Source organism: Capricornis sumatraensis, chromosome 8 (assembly GCF_032405125.1).
Source record: "Capricornis sumatraensis isolate serow.1 chromosome 8, serow.2, whole genome shotgun sequence".
Classification (NCBI taxonomy): Eukaryota; Metazoa; Chordata; class Mammalia; order Artiodactyla; family Bovidae; genus Capricornis; species Capricornis sumatraensis.
In genome coordinates, this window is record NC_091076.1 from 88,650,415 (window position 1) to 88,660,507 (window position 10,093).

The following is a 10,093-nucleotide window of genomic DNA, read 5'->3' on the forward strand; positions in this document are numbered from 1 at the left end:
GCTGCCACCTGACTGCTCCCCTTGGGCTTCTGGCCTGAGTGGGGCAATCTGGGCCTGGCCGTGGAGAGAAAGGGCCCCGGCTGACTCAGCTACCCCAGAGCCCCTTGCTGAACTGTAGATACTAATCTGTGGGGCCTCCCTGCCACCAGAGGCAAAGAGGAAAAGTCCCCAGCCTGGTACCTCACAGAATCAAGAACCCCATGCAAATGGGTATACAGCCTCAACCCCAGGCCCAGGGACGGGCACTGTCAGTAGGGAACAAGAATGTCTCTCTTTTATTAAAGTCCAACTACATTAACAAGAAAGAGCAGAAGCTGTGATTTGAGGATGAGGGGCTGAAGGACCATCAAGACAGCCTCCTGCAGAGAGTACAGAGAGTGCTGAGATCACCCTCCGGGTGACAGTTCCATCCGGGGCTTTCCATCTTCCAGTTGGCTTAGTCTCTCACCAGGAAGGGCCCCGTGCTGTCCCTCCTCCGTCCTGAACACTGAGAAGATGGACAGGAACAACAACAGCAGTAGGTCACAGCGAGGTTCCCATCAGGTTCACAGGGCGTCCATTGTACCTCTTGGAAATGTCAGCTTCAATCTGAAAGACAGTGATTCCGGGTGGGCGGGAGGCAGAAGGCAAAGGGGCCTCGTTCTGTGCAAACTGGGCAGGTTTGCCTCTCTGCTCTCACCAGCTTCTGCAGCTCCTTTGTCTTCTCCAGCAGCAGATCCAGCTTGGGCTCCAGAACTGCCTGCTCCTGGAGGGCTTCCTGTTGCTTCTGCACCATCAGTTCTTTCTTCAAAGCCAGCAGCTGGGACTGCTTCAGCTTCTGCTGGAGGAGCTCAGTCACTCGGTCCACATACCTGGGCAGGGCATTCACGTAAGTGTTCAGTGTCTCTGGGCAGCCTGGGTGTCCCCATCCAAACTGCTGGAACAGGGCAGTCTCTGTTGGCCGCTCAGCCTCCACATCCGTCAGTCCTTCCTTGTATGGAATGCCACTCCCACTTCCCCATCCTACGCAGGAGGCAGATCCTGCCTGCATATTTCAAGCCACCCCATCTTGCCCCAAAGAGAACCCCCAACCCTAGTTGGGGTGGTGCAGTTATGGGAGGCAGGGATGAGGTCCAAGGGGTCAAGGAGAGGAGGAAACGAGGAGGCGGGGCCGCCCAAGATGGCAGCGCCCTGCAACATGCCCAGGAACAGCCCAACAGCAAGGGGAAAGCCAGACCTTGGTGAGGCCAGGATCATAAACAGGTGCTGCATTCGAAGACTGGTAAGCCGGCCAATCAGATCCTGCAGTGCCGACACCATGGCGACCATCTTTGCCTTGGTCTGGCCCTGCAGGATGGCTGGAGCCAGCTGGAACTGGCTCACAGACAGGATGTCTGCCTCCTCACTCATCTCCACTGCTCTCTGGGACAAGAAGATTTCGAGCTGAGGACAGAAGAGGATTTGGTTCAAACTGAGAAAAGCACTCAGAAGCTAGGCCCTCAGCCTGCTCTAAATAAAGAAAAAAGTAAGGGTTGGCTGGAGGAGGCACAGTAGGGGACTGCCCGGTGTGGTATAGTCCATGGTGTCAAATAGAGCTGGACACGACTTAGCAAATGAACGGGGCTTCCCTGGTGGCTCAGACTGTAAAGACTCTGCCTGCAATGCAGGAGGCCCACGTTCGATCCCTGGGTCAGGAAGATCACCTGGAGAACGGAATGGCAGCCCACTCCAGTATTCTTGCCTGGAGAATTCCATGGACAGAGGAGCCTGGTAGGCTACGGTCCATGGGGTCACAGAGAGTCAGACGTGACTGAGCGACTAACACGCACCTAGTGACTGAACAACAGAGGCGCAGCTATGTCCTCTGAGCATTGTTATTGCTAGAAACTCACCAACTCTAAGGTGGGAGTCTGGGGCAGCCTCCACCATCACCTTTCAGCCCCTCATTGCTGCCTCAGGCCTTACCTAACCCAGGACCACCCCCTCCTCCTCCCAGGCTATGGATCACATAACTACGAAGCAGAGAATTCAAGGGGTTCTCTCTGCTGAATGAAGGTATTTTCTCTCCACGGGAAAAATGAGATTCAGGGAACAGGAGTCCATGTTTGAGAAGCCCTAGATTAACAAAAGGCTAGGCAGAATCTGAGAACCAGTCACATGTCTTGTCACTTTTATTTAGCCATGGAAACCTGACCTAGACTGGTGAGGACAAGACCTTCTAGGAGGCCTTCCCCTGCCAGCAGGCCTGAGAAGTGGACAGACTCAGAAATCAACAAAGACAGGCCCCCAGCTCCCCAGTACCACAAAGAAGGTCCAAGAACAGCTTCTTACTATGGGCTGCCAGACACCTCAGCCACAGAGACGACATGAAACAAAAATTGCTCCAAAGCCCCAACAGCTCCCCGTTGCCTTCAACTTTCTGAGCTCTTCTACTCCCCCAGCTCCCCTGCTCGGCCTCCTTGCTCATCACTTGTGCAGGACACACTTCTGCCTCCAAGCTTCTGTGTTGCTCCCCCTGCCTGGAAGGCTCTTCTGCCGGACGTGGGCGTGGCTCTCTCTGCACCCCCTGCAGGTGTTGACTTACTGGTCCCCTTTGCAACAAGGCCTTCTTGACCACTAACATAAAAACAGGCCTTCCCAGCAGCCCCATCTCCCGTTCCAGCTCTCCTTCTGCATGGCACTGTGTTAACACCTAACATGCTGCGCATTTCACTCATTTGCCTCGTTTCTCGCCAGCGCTCCCCACTAGACTACAAGCTCCGTGAGGTCAAGGATGCTGCCTTGCTTTCTGCTCGTCTCCTCAGACAGTGCCAGGGGTTTAGGAAGGATGATAAACATGATAAACACTGTTGAGTGAAGACGTGCTCGGTCGCTTCAGTTGTGTCCAACCCTTTGCGACTCTATGGGCTGTAGCCAGGCTCCTCTGTCCATGGGATTCTCTGGCAAGAATACTGGAGTGGGTTGTCATGCCCTCCTCCAAGGGATCTTCCTGACTCAGGGATCAAACCCATGTCTCCTGCGGCTCCTGCATGGCAGGTGGGTTCTTTATCACTGAACCACTGGGGAAGTCCGTTGAATGAATGGAATGAATGGGAAGCATCCTAATGCTCCAGAGTGAATGGGAGTGCCCCTGCTCTGGAACACTGAAAGCACTCAGCATCCTTCACACAAACAGGAAGGGCAGGTCAGGCGTCTAGAGCAATACCGGCCTCCCCGTACAACATCCAGAGACAAAAGTACCTCCATGAGCTCATCAATGAACTGATTCCGGGTCTCGGGGTATTCAAGAAGTGTCAGAGCATCCGGGCCCCTGGCAACACCTTCGGGAGCTGCCAGGAAGAGAGAGAAGTGATAAAGTGGTTAAAGACTAGGCAAGACCATCGGTTTGAGAAGTCCTGGTTAATATGGACACAGACACTGCACTAAAGCCACTTCCTGTTCCAACCCAAGAAGGAAGGGTCACCCTTTTCCATTTGTCGCAGCCCTAACCAGGCACCAAGAGCCAACTACAGTCTGTGAGGAAGACCACAGAGCTGAGTTCCAAAGAACCAAGAGTTCCTTCACTTTGGTGGGCATCAAGTCTCATCCTGCACTGCCCTCTAGTGGCTCAGATCACAGTCACAGCCTCTCCGCTTGTGGGGAAGGGGGGCCAGGTCAGGCTTCAGAGCCTGTCAGCCCTATCGGAACATCCCAGACAAAGGCTGACCCACATTCAATATCCAAAGCATTGAGAGTTTCTAGGCTTCATTTTAAGAACTCTTCTCTATCCACTACACTCACATCATCAACAAGATTTTGAAAAAAAAAGACAGGTAACTGTATGAGAAGCGCAATCTTGGCAGTGTACTTTTTCTTTGCTTCTAGAGACACAGGGGTACCCTCTGCCAGGGTTGCAGGGAGCAACACACTCACCCTGGGTTCCGGCTTCCAGCACGGTGATCTGCAGAGCAGTGGCATCGTCTCCCCAGTCTATCTCATCACCCCCAGCTTCCTGGGTGGAGAGCAAAGAACCCCTGCACTGTTGGGAGAACTCCCAGCAAAGGGAGCCAGGATAAACTAAAGCCCTCAATAAGCCCAATGATGCACATTTCAACTGTATGAAGGACCTCCAGCCCTGATGGAGGTGGCAAAGATGGCAGCGTGGGCCCATGCATATAGGTACCACCTGCCTATAGCCCTACACCTGCCCCAAACACCAAGAGAAAGAGGTCAAAACTCTGACATGTCACTTTGGAAACTCTACCTCCTCCCAAACTATATGTGGTCCAAGAGCTGTGAACTTCAAGTGATGTCTTTGAAGAGAAAGAGAGAAAAACTTTTTTTTTCCTTTGGCCACACTGAAAGGGACCTGGGATCTCAGTTCCTGACCAGGGATTGAACCCTTGCCCCCTGCAGTGGAAGCACGGAGTCTTAACCACTGGACCACTAGGAAATTCCCAACATGTTTCGTATCACCAAAACAGCAATCACAGAAAGTCCTCAAGAGAGATGGACTGAGAGAGCATCCCAACCTTTGAATCCGATTCCAGGGAGATGCCCCAGTCAATTCCAGCAGTCTGGGCAGAGATGCCAGAGTCAGCCCCTTCAGATGCCACCTCCAACCCAAAGTCACCCCAGTCAATCTAGAAGGGAAAAAAAGTGTTAGTTCAAACAAGATGGGTGAGAAAAAGGGGCCTGCCTTCTTCTAGGTCTCAGTAGGAAACAACGGCACACTGTTCAAACATAATGGCCTCCAAGCTTCCCAAAGGAGAGTCTGTCTTCAGAGAGCTCAGGGGACTGAAGGGCTCCCAGTTCAAAGCTGACCAGCCTTCTGGGCCTCTTCAGCACTCATCTACCCTGTGGTCTCAAGAAAGCCAGAAAAAAGGAGTAGGGCCTTCTGGGCCCTTCCACATACAGTCTCTCTCACAGGAACACCCCTTTCTTCCCTCTGGACTCTGAGTTCAAAGGGGACGGGGGAGGACTGAACAATGTCTGAGGGGAGGAAGCGGCTCTCACTCGGCCTGTCTTACCGCGTCTTCTTCCACCTGCTCAGGGGGCTCCTCAAGGTGTGGCCTCTCCACTGCCGAGGGCTCCGTGCCTGTCCTCCACTCATACACTGTGCAGTTCCCCCGCGTCTGCACAAACCGCAGCATCGGCAGCACCTGCTCTGTGGGGCTGCAATGGAGCATGCCACTGACCCTCCTGCTGCCCACTTGTGAGGCCAGGCCCACTGCTGGGCCTGGCACTCAAGTGCCACGAGGGGAAAGCACAAGTGGAGAAGAGAGCTCAGCTGGGGAAGTAGCTCAATGGTCCCCGCCCCTCCTCCACTGGGGAGAAGCCAGGGCCCTCAATACCTTTCGCACACAAACCCCACACAGGCCTGGTACAGGTCAATGGCTTCGCCCAGGGTCTGGGCCGCCGCCCCGATCTCGGCCAGCTGACTTGGTAGGTCCTTCACCAGCGCCAGTAGTTCTCTTCGGACATTGTCCCCCTAGAGAGGATCCACAAGGTGGGCTTAGACAGAAGTGGTGGGAAGTGCAGTCCAGTGGATTAAAGAAAATGTCTGAAGACTAAAGATGGGCAAGAAACTGGCCCAAGAAGGGCCCAACCAGCAGAGAAGGAAAGCCCTCCCCAGAAGCAAAGGCACTGGGCCCAGGAAGACAGCCAGGCCCCAGGCATGTGTCCCCCGCCGCGGGAAACCTGGCCTGCTCACCGTGATGCCGTACTGCTTGCACGAGTGGTGGAACTGCTCCCTCATCTCGGCAGCCCCCGCCTGGCCCTCTTCCTCCTTGCGGCTGTATTCTTGCTGCAGCTGCTGGCACTTGGTGATCTGCTTCTTCAGGGAGGGGATCTCATAGTTGACGTTCCGAACCAGGAGGCTGGAGAGTTCCACTGAGAAGGATGGGCACAGGAAGTTCACTCCAGACCCCCAGACCTAAGGCAGGCATGCCCCAAGGACATGTGCAAATATACCCTGGCCTGGTGGCTAAGAGCATGGGGGTTGACCTCCCAGCTCCTCCCCTTCCTGGCTGTGGAACTGAGGACAGTCATTTAACCTCTCCAATCCAGTCCTCAACTATAAAACAGAGGTAGTAATATTTATCATGAGAATTAAGAGAATTCATATAAAACTCAAGTATAATTCCTTGCATTTAGTAAGTATTAATATTTGGTCAATATTAGCTATTATAATTTTTTACACAGTTAGCAAATACAACCCAAACTACAGTCAGCCTTTTAGTTATTCTCTCAGGCACTTGATACAGACCCCAGGTCAGCCTGTGCCTCTTCTGCCCAGTGGAGCAGAGGGTTGCCGGGGGAGCTAGTCATTAAGAGGCGACCGGCAGAAGACCCATACGGACCCATCCAAACGCCCACAACCTGCCTGGTGGTCATCCTCCTCCCAACACTCATTGAAATTTATTTTCCCACCTCACAAATATCTACACACCAGCCTCTCTCCCCACATGAACTGTACCTCCTAGAAGCCTAGTGTCTCAAAATTCGAGGAGGGAGCCTCCCCGTGGACACTGGGACTCCCAGGTTGGGCCCCTTACCTAGGTAGGTGTTGTCCTTCTCATACAGGGCTACGATCTCCTGCCAATCCTAAGAAAAGAAACAGGAAGTGAGCCAGGAGGGCAGCCACATCCCAGCTCAATCGCCCAACAGGGGACACTCTCCCAGTCTCTGCATCCTCATCCTCCTTCATAATGCTGGCTGGACCACCCACTTTAAGAGTATGGTGCCAAAGAGCGATTCCCAAAGCAAATGGAAACCCAGGGGTAGGGGCACAAGGAGTTGGACACGACTGAGTGACTGATACTTCCACTTTCAGGATCTACTTTTGGCATAAACTATGGGGACAGAGAGAAAGCTGAGGAAATATTCCATGGGGGCATCTCCAATGGATCCTCAGTGAGACCAGACAGCCTCTGACCCCCTGGACTGGATGCCTCCAGCTGCGCGTTACCACCGTCACCCATACTTGCCTTCATTCGCTGTGAAGAGTACCGGCCGAAAATATTTTTTGTGGAGGCTTCAGTGCCTTTGAGAAGCTCCACAATTCTTAGGCAGTGGAAGTAGTGAATGTCTGGAAAGCAAAGAAAAACAAAGACTTTGGAAATAACAGTCTCTAACCCACCACTGCGGCCACCGCATATGGCTGACTCATGTATATGCCAGTAACTTTAGAGGGCACAGCTCTCCCCTTCATCATTTTGTGTTGAAATAAACCAGCCTCTATACCCCAAATAAAAGCCTCTCTTTCTTTAGAGGTCAGTCCTCTGACTAAAGAAAGGGGAACAGCTCAGCAGATATATACCACCCCAAGAAAGACGGGGGTCCAGTAATGCAGCCCCGAAGCACTCACAGGATCCAGAGAGCAGCTGGGCGATCTCTTGGCTCTCTGGCATGTCCTGGATGGCGGCATTGATCTTCTCTCGGATGGTCAATACTAGACTCTGCCATTTCAGGTTGCAGTGCCTTCTGTCTACCAGCCAGTCTATAGCAGAAACCCAAATCATAGCATTCCCATGGCCAAAACTGCATCACTGATTCAAGTGAAATATGCTAAGGCATTGGCTAAAAGTTGTACTCATACTGGTTAAGGTGTGGGGGTCACGGGAAGATAGGGATGAAGACAGGCTCAAAGGGATGCTTGGGGCTAAACAGATTCCAGCAACCTAACTTTATCCACAATGTGACTTTATAAAGTAACTGCCTCAACACAGGATAAAGAAAAGCTTTCAATTGGTCCTGACATCAAAGTGACACTTTGGACCACTCTAAATTCTCCATGATATTTTTGCTTCCATGGATAATTATATCTTTCTTACTGACAGAGGATGCCATTCAATTTCTATTTTCTCAGGGCTGGGATTAACCATGACAACGAAAAATACAAGACGGTTACACCAAATACCAGATGAATGAACAACTGCAAAGCCGCTAAGGACTAAATAACACTGGTCTACTCTTACCAGCGAAGCACCATCCTGCACACATGGATACCAGTGTGACTGATCTCCTGGATTCTGGGCCAGATCTGTTTTTAGTTGAGGGTATAGGTGGATGAGAGCCATGTACATTTCCTCATAGGAGAGAGCTAAGACCTAGACTTTGTGGTCAGCTGGTCCTGGTTCTAATTACCAACTTTCTTGAGCAAGTCTCTCAACCTCTCCGTGCCTCAGTTTCTCTACATGTAAAATGGGGATGATAAATATACTGAGTACAAACGGTAGAACACTGAACATTGTGCCTGGCGCATGGCAAGGGCTCAATGAATTGTAGTGGTCTTCATTTTCATAATGTTAAGCCCATAAAACAGCACTTGGTATAGAATAAACCCTCAATAAATGGTTGGGTTTTTATCGGTCCTTTTCAGGACCAATAACAAGCATATACATCAAGAGTGTACAGGTCCTGAAGAGCTGGGACAAATCCGAAATGAAGTTAAAGACGCTCCACTAAGTGGCCACCTTGCCCTTGTTAAGAAATCTGCTAACTGGTCAAATGCTGGGAGCCCAAACTAGTTATCAGTTATATCCCCATTGTTGCACTCCCCTAAAATCTCCAAAAACAAAAATTAAGTAGATGTCACAGAAGTAGAAGCAAAGAGATGACACAGTCAAACAGATGTCATCTTAATGACACAACTGGCATCAAAACAATTAATTCAAAGACCATTTAAAAATCCAGGAGCTGTGCACTGCCCTAGAGGGGTCAGAGTGAAGAGGCCCTTCCCTGGCTCTGAACTAGAGAGAAGGTATATAGACGCGATACAGACAGCAGGGAGATGGCCTGGCCATTAAAAGGTTTTCTTTTCAACTGGATCTACGTGCCTCTTCCTCCTAAAGTCAAAGGAAAAAATAAAAAGGAAGAAAGTTTTTTTTCCAGCGTAATACAATACTGGAACCTGACAGACTTAGGTTCTAACTTCAGATCTGCCATTCAGCAGCTGATCATCTTTAAGGTAAGCCTTCAACTCTCCTCTGTCCCTGAAATATATGATTGACAACATGTTATATACGTTTAAATACAAAACACAGGTCAAGTATAGACTCTATGCATGGTTCCTTCCCGCTCCTTTTACTGAGGCAGGTCCAGCCACAGATGGGAGCACAGAACAGAGCGAGTGGTCGGCGGGTCCGCTGTTGGTGACAGAGGGCCAGGGGGGCCAGGTCTCCCCTAGACAGCTAGGTGAGCGGGGGCGCCCCTCCTACCGAGTAGCTTGCTGGTCTGGATGTCGATGGGCACGTGCTGATGGTCCTGGCGGGAAACACGGCGGGGAAAGGTGCGTGAGTGCTGCGAGCGGACAAGCCGCTCGCGCGCTCACTTCATCGCCCCAACCGCCACCCTGCGGGGCTAGCACAACGGGCCGGGGAGGGCGCCCCCGGAGAGAGCCTGAGGAAGCATGTCAGGAAAGGACCGTCTGAACTCAGCCCAGGGGCCCCAGGGCAGCCCCCCATTTCCCCAGCTGCTGTTCCCCCACCTGCATCTTTCCTCCACTTCCGTTTCCGGCCTCCGACCGGGACACGCCCCGCCTACCACTAATCCAGGGCTGTTGTGGCTGAGCCTCGGGTTAGGCACAGACGGGTCTTCTCGGGCCACGTCACCGCCTTCCTCAGAGCCAATCGGGAAGCGCGCTCCATCCCAGGCCTCAAGCCCCACCCACGCCGGGGTTCCGAGTGGCTGAGCCCGGGAAGGGCGGGAGAAGAGGAGCCAGCCAATGGGAGACGCGAGGCGGGCTCAAGACCTGGCGGGAGCCGGGGCGCCAGGAAAGGGCTGCAGAGGCGGCAGAATCCCGGCAGGCGGCGCCCTGGAGCTGATCCCCGTCGCTCCCGGCCAGACAGGCGCGGAGCCCTCTGCGTAAAGATTAACGAGTCTGCCGACAGGGTCCTAGCGCCTACTGAGGAACCTAGAGGTCCTTGATGTTGTTTAGATACGCTCAGTCGCTCAGTCGTATCCGACTCTGCGACCCCATGAATAGGAGCACTCCAGGCTTCCCTGTCGTAAACCATCCCCTGGAGTTTGCTCAGACTCATATCCATTGAGTCGGTGATGCCATCCAACCATCTCATCCTCTGTCGCCCCCTTCTCCTCCTGCCCCCAATATTTCCCAGCATCAAGGTCTTTT

General features: G+C 52.5%; 1 protein-coding gene across 1 annotated transcript; it reads right to left on the reverse strand.

Annotated features, from left to right (window-relative positions):
- Nucleotides 1–268: 268 nt before the first annotated feature.
- Nucleotides 269–9,542, reverse strand: CDK5RAP3 (CDK5 regulatory subunit associated protein 3). Its single transcript, XM_068977640.1, has 14 exons — nt 9,449–9,542; nt 9,180–9,225; nt 7,328–7,459; nt 6,948–7,048; nt 6,516–6,564; nt 5,672–5,850; nt 5,313–5,449; nt 4,989–5,133; nt 4,491–4,601; nt 3,892–3,970; nt 3,220–3,308; nt 1,217–1,422; nt 680–851; nt 269–588 (listed from the first exon to the last, which is right to left on the reverse strand). Exons 1-14 carry the CDS (start codon nt 9,452–9,454, stop codon nt 523–525), a joined length of 1,518 nt encoding a protein of 505 aa, XP_068833741.1. The 5' UTR covers nt 9,455–9,542; the 3' UTR covers nt 269–522.
- Nucleotides 9,543–10,093: the final 551 nt, after the last annotated feature.

Coding starts and splice junctions, on each gene's coding strand:
- CDK5RAP3 (XM_068977640.1), bottom strand. Junction 7,460..9,179: donor CCAGACCAGCAAGCTACTCG/GTAGGAGGGGCG, acceptor TTTCTGCTATAG/ACTGGCTGGTAGACAGAAGG. Junction 6,565..6,947: donor ACTCTTCACAGCGAATGAAG/GCAAGTATGGGT, acceptor TTCTTTTCTTAG/GATTGGCAGGAGATCGTAGC.